Raw genomic sequence first — 17846 nt, 5'->3', positions numbered from 1 at the left:
TACGCCGAAGGCAAGTGGGAGAGCCAGCCCAGCGGGCTGTTGCGCCGCCTCCCGGCTCGAACAACCTATCTATGCAAGCTCGCAGAGGCTGACAATTTGATAACATGTCTTCAGTCCGGGCTGTTGCGCCGGGAACGGACGACCAGGCGATGCCCGTCAACACCCTGCGGATGTGGCTCCTGGGAATGGTCTTCACGATGCTGGGATCGGGGATCAACCAGTTCTTCGCACTGCGGTACCCCTCGGTGCACATCGTGTCGCTCGTGGCGCAGCTGATTGCGTATCCCCTGGGCGTGGCACTCGCCAGGTCGCTACCCGTCTACACGATGAATCTGGGACCGCTGGGCAGATGGTGCGTTAATCCCGACCGGCACTTCAATATCAAGGAGCACACCGTCATCACTGTCATGAGCAATGTCAGTTTCGGATTCGGCAGCGCGGACGCAACCAACATTATCCAAGCCGGGAAAGCCTTCTACAGTTTCGACATCAAGCCCGGATTCTCGGTTCTCATTGTGCTGTGCTGCCAGCTGATGGGCCTGGGCGTCGCCGGACTGGCAGCGCCGTGGCTGGTCGAGCCCGCTTCCATCATCTGGCCGGGCGTTCTGTCCAATTGTGCGTTGCTGTCGACATTACACACCCGGGCGAACGCCGTTGCGAATGGGTGGAAGATGAGCCGACTTCGCTTCTTCATGTACGCCATGGTTGGGGCCGGGATCTGGTATTTCTTCCCCGGGCTCATATTCACAGCGCTCTCATACTTCACCTGGGTCTGCTGGATCGCACCGAATAACTTGATTGTGAACCATTTATTTGGCATGGTCACAGGACTGGGCCTCAGCCCGATCACCTTCGATTGGTCTCAGATTGCGTATAACACGAATCCGCTCCTCTCGCCTTCTTGGGCAGGTAAGTCAACCTCTTCCGAAATAGAGATAGTGTTTACGTTTGCTGACCTAGCTGCTTGCGCATAGCCATGAATGTGTTTGCCGGCTTCGTGGTCTTCTTCTGGATCGTGACGCCGGGACTCTACTACTCCAACGTCTGGTTCACGGCGTACCTGCCAATCTGCACAGCCGAGCTATACGACAACACGGCATCCGTGTACAACATTGCGCGAGTGATGAACGCCGACGGTACCCTGAACGCAGCAGAATACGAAGCGTACTCGCCATCTTTCTTGCCAGCGACGTTCGCCTTCGTCTACGGAATCTCGTTCGCTTCTCTCACAGCGGTCCCGATCCACATCTATCTCTGGCACGGAAGCCAGATCAAGGCGGCGTTCCAAGGAAGGACAAAACTCGACATTCATGCCCGACTCATGAGACTGTATACGCAGACTCCGTGGTACTGGTACGGTACGATTACGATTGTGGTCATGGCTATGTCGATGTTGATGGTTCACTTCTACCATACCCAGTTGCCGGTCTGGGCGATCCTGCTTGCGACGATCATTCCCGCGCTGTACATTGTTCCCTGTGGGATCATCCAGGGTATTACGAACGTCAACGCGAACCAGCTGAACGTTCTGTCGGAGTTCATTGCCGGGTACATGTTCAGGGGAAAGCCACTGGCCAGTGAGTCCCCTCTTTCCCAATCCGCGAAAGCGGGAATCTTTTGGCTAAGCGAGCGGACCAGATATGATTTTCAAGATCATGTCCACGGATGTCGTCGGCCAGGGGCTCTACTTCGTGCAAGACATGAAGCTGGGTCACTACTTGAAGGTTCCCCCGCGAACACTCTTCTTCGCCCAAGGAAGCGCAACAGTACGTGGCGTTCTACGATCTCCGCGTCAGGTCTTTCACTATTAGTTAACAAATTTAGATTCTCGGCGCGCTGACCCAAGTCGGCGTCACGTTGTGGATGCTGGGAAACGTCAAAGACATCTGCTCCGCCGACCAAGCCAGCGGCTTCACGTGCCCGAACGGACGCACCGTCTACTCATCATCCGTCATCTGGGGCGCCATCGGACCGGCGCGCGTCTACTCCATCGGTAGGATCTGGTCCGGCCTCCTCCATTTCTTCTGGATCGGCGCGCTGATGCCAGTCATCACATGGGCCGTCTGGAAATACTGGAGGAGGAGCGATGGCGCGCCGAGGGAGTGGCTGCGGTTCATCAACTGGCCGCTCATCTTCGTCGGGACGTACAACGTGCCGCCTGCCACTGGCATCAACTACAGTAGTTGGGCGCTGGTCAACATCATATTCAACCACTGGATCAAGAAGAGATTCTTTGCTTGGTGGTGTAAGTCCCCCCACCCCTCTTTGGACGCTTGATATATTCGCATGCGTACTGACAGCCGAGTAGCTAAATATAACTATGTTCTCGCTGCGGCTTTGGATACAGGTCTTGCGCTCTCCGCTTTGGTCATCTTCTTCTGTATAACGTATCCTGGAGGCGTATTCCCCGACTGGTGGGGTAAGTTCAGACACTTATCGTCCCTTTTGATGTGACAATCTAATTTTGGCGATAGGAAATACGGTGTACATGAATACCGCAGATGGAAACGGCCTTCCGTGGCTACCGCTTCCTGATAGCGGGCGATTTGGACCTGCCAATGGAACTTGGCATTAAGCCTATGTTCTATTCTTGTTTTGGGGTTTGTTCTCGATATCCTGCTCTGCCAAACTATCGAGTATATAGTCTTTGTGAAGATTGAAGAATGAATAGTGGAAATAAAATGTTCGTTTTATTAAGTCGGTGTAGGCGAGACGAGTCCCAGGTCCTCTCGTTCAGGTACGAGTTCTCCCGACTGGCTTCAGCGGGTAGCGCTGATAGGAAGATTTTATCGGCTCCATCTTGATACATATCCGGGATATTGCCGGACTTGCTACGTGTTGCGGAAACTGCCTCCATATCTCGGTCCAGAGCACTGACATACGCGGCTCAAGAATACAATCAAATAATACATATATAAAGATGGAGAGGGGGGTTAGAAGAAGGACAAGATTTTTGCTTTCTATTGACTTCAGAGTTCGGGTTGAGGAAATGGCTAGAATAGCATCGAGCCAAGTGCCAAAAGCAGCATACGCAACACAGTACATATCGAAGCGGTTACCGCAACACGACGAAACTAAACACATCGGAGATTTGTGTGGACTTAAGTAGAGCCTTACGCACATGGCTGCAATAGTCTTTTGAAAGATTGATAGATTTGGAATGGCTGAAGGTGGGCCTTGGTATTCCCGAGCTGGTATGTAACTGAGTTTGCTTGCTCTTACAACGCATAGAGCATATAAGAAGACAAATAGCAAGCGAGCAAGCGGCAACGGAGAAGGACATGTAGATGGTTTTGAATAGAACTGATATGTGTATCGATGAAAGGGATGTTGGAATGAATGAATACAGGAATAAAAGAGCCTCGAGTCTTAGAGTAGGATAGAGGAGATAATCGAATAGAAGACACCGCGTGAACAGGAATATTAAGACCAACCCAGACGAGGCATCAGGTCAGAGACTTGGGGTATGAAATGGATTATGCCTTAAAGTTTTGAATTGGGAGGCGAGACTCCGAGCTGAGAGAAAATCTCGAGAGTTTTCGTCGATCGAAGATGGGCATTGAGTTGGACAAGAAGTTCGAAGAGACATGGAGTGTATATGTCGTCGTTCTTGAATCACGTGATACGCCCCAACTGGTGGGATGTCCGGGGCGGACCCCTCCATCTCGCATCATCAATGACCTTCGGATCTCTCCAATTCAACACCACAACACCACAACAAACCTCAAGATGCCGGTATGGTTCTTCCCCCCCTTCCCTCTCAAACCTCTCAGACCTCCCAATTCCCCATATTCTGGTTCTCCAACCCACCCAACTAACTCTCCCACAGGCTTACAACAGCATCTTCAATGCCGACTCCCACCCCCCATCCACCGCCAACATAGGCGCCTTCCCTCTCCTCCCCCTCCGCACGCGCGTCCGTGGGCCCGCCTACACGCTGCCGCCCGACGCTTCTCTCCCCGCCCACCTGTCCCCCGAGCCCGACAGCGAGAGCTACGACGCGCTGGACGAGGTGCTGAGCCTGTTCCGGGCGAACACGTTCTTCCGCAACTTTGAGATTCAGGGCCCCGCGGACCGGCTGCTGATCTATGGGATTCTGTGGGTGAGCGAGTGTTTGGGAAAGCTGAGGAGTGGGATGAGTGGACGGTATGTTTGGCCTTGCTTTCTTTTTTGGAATTTGTGAGGCGGGGGAATTTTGGCGCTGAATGGATGGATGGATGGATGGATCGGTGGATAAGGGGAATGCATGAGATCGTGAGACACTGGCGGGTCTGACGGTTGGGACTGGGGACTGGAGCCTAGCATTGGGCCTTTGGTTGGATTTGGGGCTGGAGACATGTATGCATGCAGATGGATGTGTTGTAATTGCCTTTGAGGCAAATCGTGCTGACATCCCACCCTCCACAGAGAAGCCCAAAAAGAAATCCAGAGCATAGCCCTCGACAGCAACTTCGCGATCCCAGGCGACCCCGGATTCCCTCTAAACCAGGTTTGTTTTTTCCCTTCTCGCACCTCCCGTCCCCATTCCTACATTCCTTCTCCTATTTCCACTCCTCCCTTAAACCCTCTATCAATACTTCTTGTTTCTTCTATCAACAGAAATTAAAAAAAAAAAGAGATGTCGAAGAATAATGCATGTTGACCAATACCCTTTCTAGATGTTTAATCCCCCAACCAACAGGAACGAAGCAGAAACCCTTCGCCAGTACCTCTCGCAAGTCCGTCAGGAACTCGCCATCCGCCTGCTCGCGCGCATCTTTGAGGACGGCAGCGACCGGCCGAGCAAGTGGTGGCTGAGCTTCAGCAAGAGGAAGTTCATGGGGAAGAGCCTCTAGACGCGATGCAAAGACAAGCAAGCAGGCAAGGAAGGGTAAGGGCATGGAAAACGAGAACGGGGACGAGACCTGATCGGCATGGATGTCAGTCAAGTGGGGAAGGTTGTTGGTTACAGGCTAAGGGTGGGAAATTACACGAACTGGAGAGGATATGCGGGATAGCGCTGAGCGTGGATGTCATCTGAGGGCTGACGCGGGAATTCTGCACAGTGGCGGGATCGAAGTGGTGGTGAGCATGAAATGATATAGTGTGAGAAGTGCCTAAAAGAATAACAACGGACGGACGGACGTACGGACCAAAGATGTGGAGTTTTACGTACAGATGGAGAGCCCCGAGACCAATGGTAAAAATTCTTATAGATCATTTTAATCGTTTCATCTTATTCTACCCCGTCTCCATTTCCAACCAAAAGGAAATATCTAGCTAAATACTCAACGTTCACACATCTATTCATTCATTTCATCTATCTCGTTCTCTCGACTCGTTCGTCCATCCCTTCGTTTATCTACTCCCACTCAAACCATACCTTCACACCAATCATCATCAACAACAACAAGCGAAATCGCGACAATCCGATAACTCTCTTCTCCTTCTCCTCCTTTTCCCCCCCTTCTCTCGAAAGACAACCCAGCTCAGCTCAGCTCAGCTCAGCTAGGAATCTAACTAACACCTTTACCCATCTCAAAGTGAAAGCCGATCAATCAACCGCTTAAATCGGATTAATCAATTACTTCCTGTCGGTGCACAGGCATACCGGTATAAGAAGTACGAATATCTTGGGGTGGTACCAGTTGTATTCGTGAAGTCTTCCGTTCTAGTACAAAGCTCTGAAGGAGCCTTATACTCTAGTGCTAAGGCCGGCTACCTAGCGTAGCCACGTAACCACGTGACCTACATTCTTACACTAGCAATTTTTACTTTTCCTTTTACGAGCATCGTCCCGTCTCGCTGATCCATATCCAAGCAAAGCTTGAAAACATCACTTCTGTATACAAATACAGTATTAATGTTATGCTTGTCTTTATCCATCGAGCATTTCACTATTCTCCATCATCGTATCCATCGTCGTAGTCGCTTTCGTAGTCTTCTTCGTAGTCTTCTTCGTAGTCTTCTTCGTCCTCGTCCGGCTGATCTTCGGAATTGTCTTCGAATTCCTTTCGTAACTCTTCGATTTGCTCTGCGTAGCCAATCTGCTCTTCTGTTTCGTAGTCGTAATCGTATTGAGGTTGTTGAGCTTGTTGGAAACGAGGTGAGGAAAATCGAAGTACGGAGGGTCGAGGTGAAGGAAGCTAATCGTCATCATCGTCAGGTTGGTAAGTGTATCGAGGCTGATTCGAAAAGGAGCGCGGAGCTTAAGATTAATAAATTGGCTGATTCTGGAAAGAGCGCGAGGCTTGAGGTTATGTGTATTGAGGCCGAGTCGGGAAGGTCCGAAGAGCTTGAGGTTGCTGAGCTAAGAAGTTCCATAACGAAGCTCGAGATTGCAAAGCTAAAGCGGGAAATAGATCTCTAACTTAAATGTAGCGCTGAGTATCGATATTTCGAAGGTGTAAAAGCAAGTCTTGCTGAATTGGCTAAAGGCTATGTTGAGGTCGGTTTTCGTATCGATTTAAAGAAGCTAAGTATTCTTGAATTTCTTAGGCTTGGGATTGCTGAATGTATCGAGGTCGAGTGCGCTAGCGTAGCTCTTGTATCCGAGTTTAGAAGGTACGCAAAAGGAAGGGTCGCTGAACTGGCTGAACAATTGGCTGAAGGATTGGCTGAATAGCTAGCTGAATTTCAATTGGCTAAAGGATTGGCTAAATAGCTGGCTGAATTTCAATTGGCTAAGGGATTGGCTGAATAGCTGGCTGAATTTCAATTAGCTGCGGGATTAATAGTAGTTGCTTTGCAATAAGCTCGAAGCGCTTAGATTCGAAGTCGTCCGTCCAAACGTAAGGTGTAATTTCCTCGAGGCAAGCTTGCAATACTGTTCCGTATGAGGTACTTCTATTAACAAATTGTATCTAAACCTCTCGGAGCACAAGCAATTAGCGAAGTTCTCGACTTACTCGGCGATCCTCGAGCTTCCAAATTGCTTTTGTAAATCCTTGAAAGTCTTCTTTAAAATACTCTTACATTTATTTGCTTTTGTATGTTCTTTATCGGTAGCGCAAAAGATTAAAGAGGAAGTAGCTATTGACGATAAGGGTTGTAAAGTGAGTTGAATTTGTAATCTTAAAGGGTTGGTTCCACCTCTTTACTTTGTATAAGACCGCTAGCATATCCATCGTATCGAAGGTGAGAAAGGAGGTTAGCGCGGGAGTGTTTCTAAAGCTAGCAGAAGTGGTTCGAAGCTAACGGAAGTTGAAGGTGTATTCTAAGGCTAGCAGATCGAAAGGGTAAGGTTCGAAGTGCTTAATAAAGAGGTCGAAAATTAGCTTGGCGCGAAAAAGGAGTTTCGCGTTAAAGAAAAGTGAAAGCGTATTGATTATATTGCGTGTTAAACGCAAGTTGCTTCTTGAATGAAAAAGACGCAAAATCGAAGACTATACTCAGCTTGACTTTGCGAGTTCAAACCTCAAAAATCAAATCGAAGGCTGTACTCAGCTTGTTTTAATTTAAGGATCAGTTGCGCGCGAGGGCCGGCGAAGAAACCTTTTAAATATTTCGAAAGGCGAAGGCTATGCTTAGCTTGCCGTTTTGTCGATATTCCTTAGCATCTCCTTGCAAAACGAAGACTATGCTTAGCTTGTTTTGCAGATCGATCTCTTTCGCGAGAACCTTGTTAATCTATAATCAACTGTGAAGTTGACTATTGATCAATGTCGATGCACAAGCATACCGGTATAAAAAGTACGAATATCTTAAGGTGGTACCAGTTGTATTCGTGAAGTCTTTCGTTCTAGTACAAAGCTCTAAAGGAGCCTTATACTCTAGTGCCAAGGCCGGCTACCTAGCGTAGCCACGTAACCACGTGACCTACATTCCCACACTTCCTCTCGAATGACTCTCGGTTATATTACTACGTGCAGCGCCGATAGCGAGCCTTTATTTCCCATCGCGCAGCGCACGTGGCTTTGTGCAATTCGGAAAAGGGCGATGGGGATGGTGTTTTATTTTATTTTATTTTATTTTCTGTTTGCTCCCTACCCCACCTGAGGTTCATTAGGGGGAGCCGATTCCTTCCTGTTACCTGCTACAGTATGGTACAGTACACGAGTGGGAGAACGTACGTGCGCGGGCTGTATACCGGTATACCGGTATACCGGTAGCAGGTAGGTACCGGTACTGTAGTGTTTACAAGGGAGTTTGGTGTCCCTCCTGAGGAGGCAGGTCCCGGGAGGCAGGTACCGGTACCGGTAGGTATGTCGCGCTAAGCGAGGCGTGGGTTTTTTCATTCCGTAAATCGAGCTGACCGAGCGAGGCTTTCTAACTTCTGCTTTAACTGGGTTGATCGAGTCGTGTGTCGATGTTGATGTGCTGATACTTTGAGTTACTTACTTATTCTTATAAATATCTGGGTATGTATATATGTATATATGTATATATGTATATGAGCGAGCAAGCAAATAAAACAAAACAAGAGAAGCGAAAAAGCGAAGAAGCGAAAACTCCTGGCAATAACAAAGTAATCCATTCAAGAACTCCATCTCGCGTGGCGTGATAATTTCATGTGCTCCGTATATATTCGATAATAGCACCGTGAAATCATCCACGCAGCAGCATCATGAATTAAGAATCAATTCAGATAATTTCATTTATATATTATCAAGCTTCCGCTTCTTCGGCGGGCCTTCTCCATTGACAAGAAGCACACCCTCCACAGCTCTCATGGCCGCTTCCACAACTTTCCCGCGCCCCTCCCCTTCTCCGTCTCTTTCTCGCTTATCCAGAACCGATTTCCTATTTTCGGCGACGATTTTCACTCCATCAGCATCATCATCAGCGTCAATTTCATTATTAACATCATCGTTGACGCCCTCTTCATTTGCTTCACCCCCTCTCACCGCTTTCTCCGTTTCCTTGTCCTTTTCTTGAACTACCTTCCGCCGGACGAACTTCCCCCTCGCCTCGATCCGTCCCTGGGCGGGCAGGACCCTCGTCCCGGTGAATAGGTAGCCCTCCGCGCCGCCCTTGCCCGTCATGTGCGGGTGCGTGCGGCCGGGTAGGACTTGCCATGGTCTGCTGCGAGCGCTTTGCACGGAGGTGGAGAGGAGGAGGGTGGGGTTGAGTGGAAAATCGGCGTCGCCGGGCCATTTCGCTTGAGCGGTTTCCAGGTCAGCGGCTGTCTTGGGGGGCGCCTCAGGGTGTGGGTTTGGGCTTGGGTTTGGAGTGGTGAGGGGAGATGGGGAGAGATGTTCGAGGTCCAAGAAGGATTGCGGCGGTGCCTGGATGAATGCCGTTCTTCTGGAGGTGGAGTAGACGTCTGAAAGTGTGACGAGGGGCTCGATGGTGGGCGAGTAGATGGAGACTTGGGCGCCGCCGCGGAGGAGGGGGACGGTGTGCCGTAGAATGGAGGTGGGGTCCATGTGTGAGGCTACCACCAGCCCGTCGAATTTTCCTTCTAGAGTCGCGTGCACGACTTGCTTGACTCGGTTGTGGCGTCGTAGTTTGCGATAGTAGGTTCCTCTTTTTCCGGATTTCATCGAGGCGAGTTCTTCTTCGGAGAGAGGGGTGACTGGCGTCGAGTATGTGGTATCCTGGTCCGGGGCTATCAGTTGCAGCCAGGAGATCTGGTGCAGGTGTGTTGTGAGGGGGTGGTTGGGATGTGTGGGGGGAGAAGCGGTAGGGTCGTAAGAGAAGTATCTTAGGAGAGAGAGGTTGGGCTGCGCGTTGTTGTGGATGAGGGTGATGGTGTTGGATTTTGCGAGCGGGGAGTCGTTGTGGCGGGTCGTTGATATTTGTTCCCCTTCGCCTTCTGCATCATCGTCTTCGTCTTCATGGGGATGTAATATCCCCATCCGTTCTGCCAGCGCTGCGACAAGAAGCCCACCCGTTTCATCCACAACGAGCCACCGTCCTCCGGTGAGGTCAGGGTGCGATTCCGGGGCTTCAGAGAAGTGCACATTCGCCCAGCTCCCTACCAGCGCCAACATCTCCTCCCTACAGGTCAACACCTTCCCTGCATCCTTCTCCTCCCCAATCCACCGCGTCAACATCGGCACGTCGACCGGCAGGATGGTGAACCGTCTCAGATACTTCTTCGTCTTCAGTAGTTTGTATTTTGCAAGACTGAACTTTGTCTTTTCTTCTATCCCCAAGTGACTCGCCATCAGCTTCGCGATGAGGTCTTTGCCGGCACCCGTTCCTTCCCGTTTGAGTTCTTCGATTTCAGACATTGTGAGGGTTTGGCGAGCCGAGTCATCAATGGTTTCGCGATTGGAGCGCATGATCACCTCGCCATTCTCGCCGACGAGCTGGAACTCGACGCCGTCGCCGCCGATGATGATCTTGTCGTCCTTCAAAGTGCCATTTCCGTTGGCAGGGGGATTCTGGGCAGCAAGTTCTTCGGCGATGGTATCGGCGTGGAGCTCAGAGGCGGGGACAATGCGCAGGGAGGAGTCTTTGTGGCCAGGGAGACGGTCGAGGAGTTCGTAGGTGTGGTTGTAGGGGCGGCCAAGGATGAGGTTAGAAGGGAAAGTGCCATATTTGGGGATGGAGATCGTTCTACAGTGGTTTAATTTGTGATTGTAAGACGGTGGATAATAGAGCGAGAGAGCGAGAGAGCGAGAGAGAATCGATCCGAGACTCACGTATTGGGGGTTATTTGGAGGATCTTGAGGGAGTCGGAGGTGAGGCGGAGGACGACCCAGGCGTTGGGTTGGACGAGCGAATGCATGGCGGTACGGGGGGTGACCCAGTGCCAGAGGTCAGTCTTTGACGTTGCGGAACCTTTTCCATCGAGGTTATTGAGACATGCTGATGAGGGAATTGTATGGTGTGCGGTGTGGTGGTGTGGTGGTGTGGTGGTGTGCGGTGTGCGGTGTGTTGAGGTTTGAGTGAAATTCTGGTCAGCCTTGCATTTGTCCTGAACTTTTTCCCCGCCAAGCAGAGACACCATCTCAGCCTTCTTTTCCATCACGTGCCTCAGTTCGGCGATACGGGGAAAAGGGAATTGTGAACGAGAGTAAGGGTACTAGATCCCATACATATCTAGCCTGCACGTAGGATAGCTTGGGATCACCGTATATCCAGGCCGCGTAATCAAGGTCGTCGTCAACAACATCCCGATCACGGGAGCCTGGCAAGAGAAGTGGTTGACACCGCCGTATCTATTTCTCCGTGTGGCTGATGTGATGGATACGATAAACGATGACCGGAACTTGGCATATACGTACGGTAGTACATGCGATTTCTCTTCAATTCAATCGTCTTTGCACCAAAATTCCATATAATTCGCTGCCCCCGTTGGTTTAGCTACCATCGATCGATTATTGACTTTGATATCGATCGACGACATAGTTGTATATCAGGCTGGTACGGGTGCCAGGCGGCCTGGTATGACCTCATCGGCCTGCCTTGACTTGTGGTACAACTACAACAGATCCGAATCACGACAATTGCATTGAGCAACCCGCTGGAATCCAAGCTCCCCCGTCCACGTTCCCGTCCACGTCCACCACCACCTCTTCCTCCTCCTCCTCCTCCTCCTGGCCATAGCTCAACCTCAAACCCCCCGCCACCCCGCGACAAAGTTGCACTCAAGATTTCTACAAGCTTGCCTTGTATAGCTTTGCATTGCATTGCTGCACTGGACGCAGTATATTGTCTCGGCCTGTCCCGACATCCAAAGTCACATTGAACCAGGTCGGAGACATCAGAGTCAGAGAGAGAGAGAGAGGGAGAGAGAGAGAGACCCAGGCGACAACAAGTAATACGCCGTCCGAAGTCTTGATCTCACAGCCCAACGCCGGCACCTCCACGCAGAATACGAAATACACCACATCCAACCCAACTCAACAATGGTCACTCGAAAGCCGGTCCCGGGGAGCCTCGTCCCGGGATCAACATCACCACCCAAATCAACGGCAATCATACCGCCATACCCAATCACACCGGCAACTGCGAATGTGCCCGCACCCTACCCAATGGATGATGCCCGGACCCAGTTCACGGCAGACGCTACCGCAGACAAAGAGAATACCTGGAATCGGGATGGAGTGGAGAGTAGGAAGGAAATCCCGGATCTGCTGCGAGTCGGTCCGCCCGCAGGATACAACACGCCCAAGATATCACAGGAGAGGCTCAGACCAGAGGCAGCGAGCACGAGCACGAACCCATACTTGAGGAAGCAGCATAGCGGGAGCTCCATGAACGGCAATGAGAGTAGTGCCGGTGCTTGGGGCGGATCAGATGGGAGACCTGCACACCCGAGTGCGAGCTCATCTACCAGTACGTATATATGCCCCCCGGCAGACTCTGTGCCCACGCAGTCGCTCCGTAACCTCTCTCTCTCAGAGCAGAGCACAAATCCGTGGCAGCCCGCTCTAGATTCAAATGCGCCTCGGACCAGGCCACCCATACCCTCATTACCCCAAGAAAACTCAGGGAACGATGCGTGGGCTGTCCCTCCCCCAGCTAGAGTAGCCCCTTCTGTGCCTCCAATCGATACCACGCAACATGTCCTGATCGATATTGACGAGCCTGAATCCCCAGCCTGGGACGAGGATGAACCGTCCCCAGTCATACATGAGATGCCCGCAGACAACACTTCGGCCATGGCACAAATGCATGACGATAGACACGCGTGGGATGATCAGGTGAAACCTATCCCGCAAGCTTCGCCATTCGTTGTACCCGCTGTGCCTTCAGAAGGCTCGGCTGTGCCACAGCAAGGCGAGGGATGGAATCTGATCGACCATGAACCCATGCCAGTGGGAGCTCAAGAAAGCGGCACAGTCAGAGGTGATGGGCAAATCCTCGACAAAGATTCTATAGAGGAAGCTCCAGCACTCCCGCCGAGGAGATCCGAGGACAAACCACCGCCACAGCCCCCCAGACCGGTGGCATCCCAGACCAGCACCGGTGATAGTCTATCGAGCCCAGCCACACGGAAGCAGACCGGAGAGACGTATGAGATCAAGAAGATTAGTTGGTTTGACAAAGACGCCAAGAAAAATCCACGCATATCGCCGATTCTGGTACAGAATGCAAATGGCCCTTGTCCTCTCTTGGCGCTAGTCAATGCTTTGGTACTCTCGACTCCCGCGCATATTGATACTGCTCTGATTGACACTCTGAGATCAAGAGAGCAAGTCAGTCTAGGGCTTCTTCTAGATGCCGTGTTTGATGAGTTGATGTCTGGAAGACGAGGTGATGCTGCTCAAGGGCTGCCAGATGTCAGTGATTTGTACAAATTCCTCGTTGCATTACATACGGGCATGAACGTCAATCCTCGCTTCTTCTCCGCGGCACCAGTCCCGGGCTCGAACGATCCTCGGAATCCGATTGAGGGAGAAACATCCCTTCCTGGTACCTTCGAGGAGACAAGGGAGATGAAGCTGTACAGCACGTTTTCTGTCCCACTCATCCACGGGTGGCTTCCCGAGGTAAATTCGCCTGCTTACGCGGCGCTCAAGCGCTCTGCTCAATCGTACGAAGAATGCCAGAATATGATGTTCCACGAAGAAGTGCTAGAGGAGAAGCTGCGGGCTGAAGGTCTGAGCTTCGAGGAACAGGCAACGTTGGAGGACATAAACACTATCAAAGCTTTCTTCGCCAGTAACGCCACTCAACTAACACCTTACGGACTGAACATCATCACGGCATCTATCATGCCCGGGGGAGTAGCCATCCTCTTCCGAAACGACCACTTCTCGACGCTATACCGCCACCCCGATACCCTCCAGCTCCTCCAACTAGTGACTGACATGGGCTACGCAGGCCACGAAGAAGTGGTCTGGGAATCTCTGACCGATGTCAGCGGCGAGAAAGCCGAATTCCTTTCCGGTGACTTCAGGTTGGTCGGAGGTGCTTCAAACGCAGACCCAGATACACGGGCGCCGGATAACGGTGCGCAAGGCCACAGAGCAATGCCTAGCTCGGCATCTCGCTCATCATCTCGTCCACAATCACCCAACACAGAGCAAGAAGATCACGATTTTGCACTCGCCATGCAATTACAAGAAGAGGAAGAGGAGCGTCACCGCGTCGAAGTTGCCCGTAGAATGAGAGAGTCCGAATTAAGCCAGCAATACATCGAACACCAAGGTCAGGCGCGAAACCAGAACCAGAACCAGAACCAGAACCAGAACAACAATATTCCCATCCCTCAACGCCGCGGCAGCTCCACGCCCCATGGAGGCGGTGGCCTTCGCCCGCGCCCCCCTTCCCGCACCAACACCGACGCGCCGGAAGCCCGTCCTGCCATCCCACCTCGTCGTATGAACGCAGGTGACCGGCCGGCAGACCCTGAAGCAGGCGACGAGGCGCCGCCGCCGACTTACGAGCAGGCTGCTGGAGAGGAGGCATATGTGCCGCCCGCCAACCATCCGGCGCATCCGGGTAGTAGCCCAATGGGAGTGGTGGGAGGGGGCGGGAGGAGAATGAGTGCGTTTAGCATAAATAATTCCGTGCAGAGTCCAGGTGGTGGGTTTGGTGGCAATGGGAGAGGAAGTGGCAGAGGAGGGAGAAGACCGCCGTTTATAGAGCAACTTCCGGGAAGGATGGGGACGCTGGGGAGTGCGTATCCTGGGGGAGCGCAGCAGCACGGGCATCAAGGGAAGGATAGGGATTGTGTTGTTATGTGAAATTTTGAGCGGCAAAGAGGGCAAGGAAGGACTGGTATGTGCAATGTACAGGACTGCGATGAGCTGGATACAAGGCGCAGATATGGTACATGATATGAGTGATGAAACTGGTATAGCGGGCCTGGCGTTTTATCTCTTGGATTATCGGTTTTGAAGGTTGGATCGATCCACTTCTACATGGCTCTCTGGGCCTTGGGGCTCGAGGTCGGAGTTGGGCTTAGGGTGTTCTAAGGACTTTTCGCGATGGATGTATGCTGGCTGTATACCATTCTCTCCGGACATGGTCTGTCCCCACTCGTTCAGATGATATAATGCACGCGATTGAAGATGATTGTGATGTATGCTCGTTGTACCTACGGGCATGGGGCGTGTGTTTTTGCGTATGGGAAGTATGGGAAGTATTGGAAGTGTGTCCGAAGTGTGAAGTAAGTGATGGATGGATGGAAGGAAGGAAGGAAGTCAGTCCCAGAGGGGGGAGGACGGGGGAGGGGGGCTTGAATGTTTTTTTTTTTTTTTTTTTTTTTTTTTTTTTTTTTTTGGGAGTTGAGATGAGGTGAGGTGAGGTGAAATGAGGTGAAATGAGGAAGTACAGCCAGCATACGTCCCCCGAGAGTATATGCTTGTTTTATCCGCTCGATATAATATATACTATTTCAGATGAATGGGGGTCAGGTAGGTTTATCTTGAGTTGATATGGATATGGATATGGATATGAGATGAAAAGAAAAGAGAAGGAAAGGAGAAAGAGAAGAAAAAGGGAGGAGATTGTGGAAGTGATATTTTAAACGATTGAGATTGAGATTGAGGTTATGCGTACTATGGTATATACTTCGCTATACTTTGTATGCTTGCAATGCTATATACTGCTATCAAGCTTCTCTTAGAGAGAAGAGTTGAAGGGGGGGGGGAGGTTGTTTGTTTGTTTGGTGGTAGTGATATTAGAAAATATTGATATTGATATTGATTTTGAGATTGAGATTGAGATTGAGATTGATATTGAGATTATGCGTACTATACTATATACTTCGCTATACTTTGCTATGCCTGCAATGCTATATACAACTAACTATATGCAACTAACTATATGCAACTCCCGCCTCCGGCCCCCGCGGATGCAACACGCTCCCAGGATCCAGACGACTCCGAAACGCCGGCCTGCCCCTCTCCGCCTCCCACTCGCTCCCGCCCCCACTAGCCGCCGAGGCGGACGACGACGACGACGACAAGTGCCGATCATCATCATCGCCGTCGTCGGAGAACCCCTCCGGCCGGGGCCGCCGCACGTAGTACTCGACGTGCCACGTCCACAACCAGACGGCCGTCGCGAGCAGCATGGCCCCGGCACTCACCCACAAGAGAGCGAGGTAGCGGCGGCCGCTCTGCACCTCGATGCCCAGACCGTCGCCGACGCCGTTGACGAGGCCCGAGACGAGCACGAGGATGGCGGTCTCGATGGCGGCGACGGTGAGGAGGGAGGTGCTGGCCAGGGCAGCGAGAGCGGTGAGCAGGAGGCGGACGGCGGGTTGGCGCTTGGGGTGGAGGAAGAGGGAGAGCAGGATGGTGAGGAGCGGCGTGAGGAGGATGAGGAGGCCGCTGCTGGCGGTGCCGAGGGCGAGGAGGGCGAGGAGGGCGCGCGTGAGCTGCGTGATGGTGCCGCCGGCGGAAGAGAGTTTGGCGGGGAGGTTGAGGGCGGAGAAGTCGAAGATGGTGCTGCCGATCTGGAGCGTGGAGCTGCTGCTGCTGCTGCCGGGGAGTGTGAGGGCGTTGTCTGTTTTGTTTTCAGCAGGGTTTGGGTCAGTTTGTGGTTAAGGCGTAGGGGGGTTGGAGATGGGGGGGGGAGAGGAGAGAGGAGAGAGGGGGGAGAAAGGACGGGGAAAAGAGAGGGAAAAGGAAAAGGAGAAGGAGAAGGAGAAGGAGAAGAAGAGGAGGAGGATCGCTTACCGAAAGAAGTGCACTTGTCCGTATCCATGCCGCCGCTCTCGGTGTAATCCCCACTGCAGAACTCATCCAAGTACAGCGAGTAGTAATCCTTGATCCCGAGAGCATCCAGGACTTCAGCGACGAGGCGATTAACGACCTGGATAATCTCCTCCCCTACGGCTCCGCTCGCAGCCCCGAGCAGGTTGTTGAAGAGGCCCTGCAGCTCTTGCACGACGCTGCCACCGTCCCCGTCCGGGTCCGGATCCGTGTCCGGGTCTCCTCCGGGCCTGGGAATGCCCGTGGGCTGAGGCAAGTCAGAGCCGACGGACTCGAGCCAGGAAAAGAGGTCCGAGGGCGGAGGGAGCTGGCGGGCTTCGACCCGGTCGGGTAGCACCGCTCGGGGGGTGACCTGGGGCGAGACGGGCGGGTCAACGGTCTCGCTTGCGTCTGGAGAGGAGAGAGCCATGAGATCTGGGGAGCGAGCGGTGTTGGTACTCCTTATCTTGACTACGTCCTGGAAGAGTCTGGACGTGTTGAGCTGCAAGTCCGTGTCAGTTATCTTGATTGATCGATCGGTCGATCGCGAGGAGACAGAGAGAGAGATGGGGGAACGGAACGTACGGTGAGCAGGCTGTATTGTCTGAGTTGCTTGTTGTCGCCGGTGGAGAGTATGGCGACGAGTGACAGACAGAATGCAACGAGGGCCGCCAGTAACGTCAGGCAAGACGCGAATTTGCCATTTCTGAAGAACCGCTCGGCTTTCCCCTTCGTAGATGGCGCTTTCTCGTCGTACATACTGAGCAGATTACTCGAATAATAGGCGTTGATTAAAGGGATTCGTGATCGTTCTTTCTACTCAGACCATTCGATTGACGTCCGATGCTAAAGAAGTGACGATCTTTTGCAATACCGGCGTGGTCTGGACGCATAGAGGTAGCGTTCAGTCCCTTTTTTTTTTTTTGAGCCGGCGGGAGCGACGTACATATTCTCCAGGTGGCAGCTTCGAACCCATTTTCCCGCAATGAGGTATAATCTTCGTCGTCATGCACAGGCAGCAGCACAGACAACGATCATCTTATCCGCCGGAAAACACAAGACGAAATGGAGCGACGTGAATGCGGGATCGACCGGGAAGCCTTCGCTTGTTACTCTTGCGAGTCGGGTGAGCCTGGCTGGACCTGTTTCAGCAACGCCATGCGGTAAAAGTCCTTGCGAGATTTGCTGAAACAATGCCTTTCTTATAGGCCCCCTGGCGTTCATCATTCGGTCCGCAATGGAGATCACCACTCCACATTATTTGAGGAGCGAGGGTGGCATGCATGCTCCAGATCATACATAGTCTTTGCGGGTTCTCGACAA

The 17846-nt window shown here is 52.1% G+C and overlaps 5 protein-coding genes across 5 annotated transcripts; 3 read left to right on the top strand and 2 right to left on the bottom strand.

The window, feature by feature from the left end:
• Positions 1-104: 104 nt before the first annotated feature.
• On the top strand, positions 105-2575 carry L3040_009597 (uncharacterized protein; the record flags this gene model as incomplete). Its single annotated transcript, XM_066156024.1, has 6 exons — positions 105-909; positions 975-1577; positions 1639-1766; positions 1825-2245; positions 2309-2419; positions 2475-2575. The coding sequence occupies 6 exons, from the start codon at positions 105-107 to the stop codon at positions 2573-2575; spliced, it is 2169 nt and encodes a 722-aa protein (XP_066010292.1).
• Positions 2576-3729: 1154 nt separating this feature from the next.
• Positions 3730-4835, top strand: L3040_009596 (uncharacterized protein; the record flags this gene model as incomplete). The annotated part of the gene is made up of 4 exons (XM_007293291.2): positions 3730-3735; positions 3830-4146; positions 4408-4489; positions 4659-4835. 4 exons carry the CDS (start codon positions 3730-3732, stop codon positions 4833-4835), a joined length of 582 nt encoding a protein of 193 aa, XP_007293353.2.
• A 3741-nt stretch (positions 4836-8576) lies between these two features.
• L3040_009595 (uncharacterized protein) lies at positions 8577-10657 on the bottom strand (the record flags this gene model as incomplete). Its single annotated transcript, XM_007293292.2, has 2 exons — positions 8577-10485; positions 10572-10657. 2 exons carry the CDS (start codon positions 10655-10657, stop codon positions 8577-8579), a joined length of 1995 nt encoding a protein of 664 aa, XP_007293354.2.
• Positions 10658-11780: 1123 nt separating this feature from the next.
• L3040_009594 (uncharacterized protein) lies at positions 11781-14567 on the top strand (the record flags this gene model as incomplete). Its single annotated transcript, XM_007293293.2, has 1 exon — positions 11781-14567. One exon carries the CDS (start codon positions 11781-11783, stop codon positions 14565-14567), a length of 2787 nt encoding a protein of 928 aa, XP_007293355.2.
• A 1076-nt stretch (positions 14568-15643) lies between these two features.
• Positions 15644-17282, bottom strand: L3040_009593 (uncharacterized protein; the record flags this gene model as incomplete). Its single annotated transcript, XM_007293294.2, has 3 exons — positions 15644-16335; positions 16509-17025; positions 17109-17282. The coding sequence occupies 3 exons, from the start codon at positions 17280-17282 to the stop codon at positions 15644-15646; spliced, it is 1383 nt and encodes a 460-aa protein (XP_007293356.2).
• Between the last annotated feature and the right edge of the window lie 564 nt (positions 17283-17846).

Source organism: Drepanopeziza brunnea (genome assembly GCF_022702325.1).
Source record: "Drepanopeziza brunnea f. sp. 'multigermtubi' strain 214-2 chromosome Unknown ctg19, whole genome shotgun sequence".
NCBI classification, from domain to species: Eukaryota; Fungi; Ascomycota; class Leotiomycetes; order Helotiales; family Drepanopezizaceae; genus Drepanopeziza; species Drepanopeziza brunnea.
The sequence above is the reverse complement of the archived record's forward strand: the minus strand, read 5'-3'. Positions and strand labels throughout refer to the sequence as shown.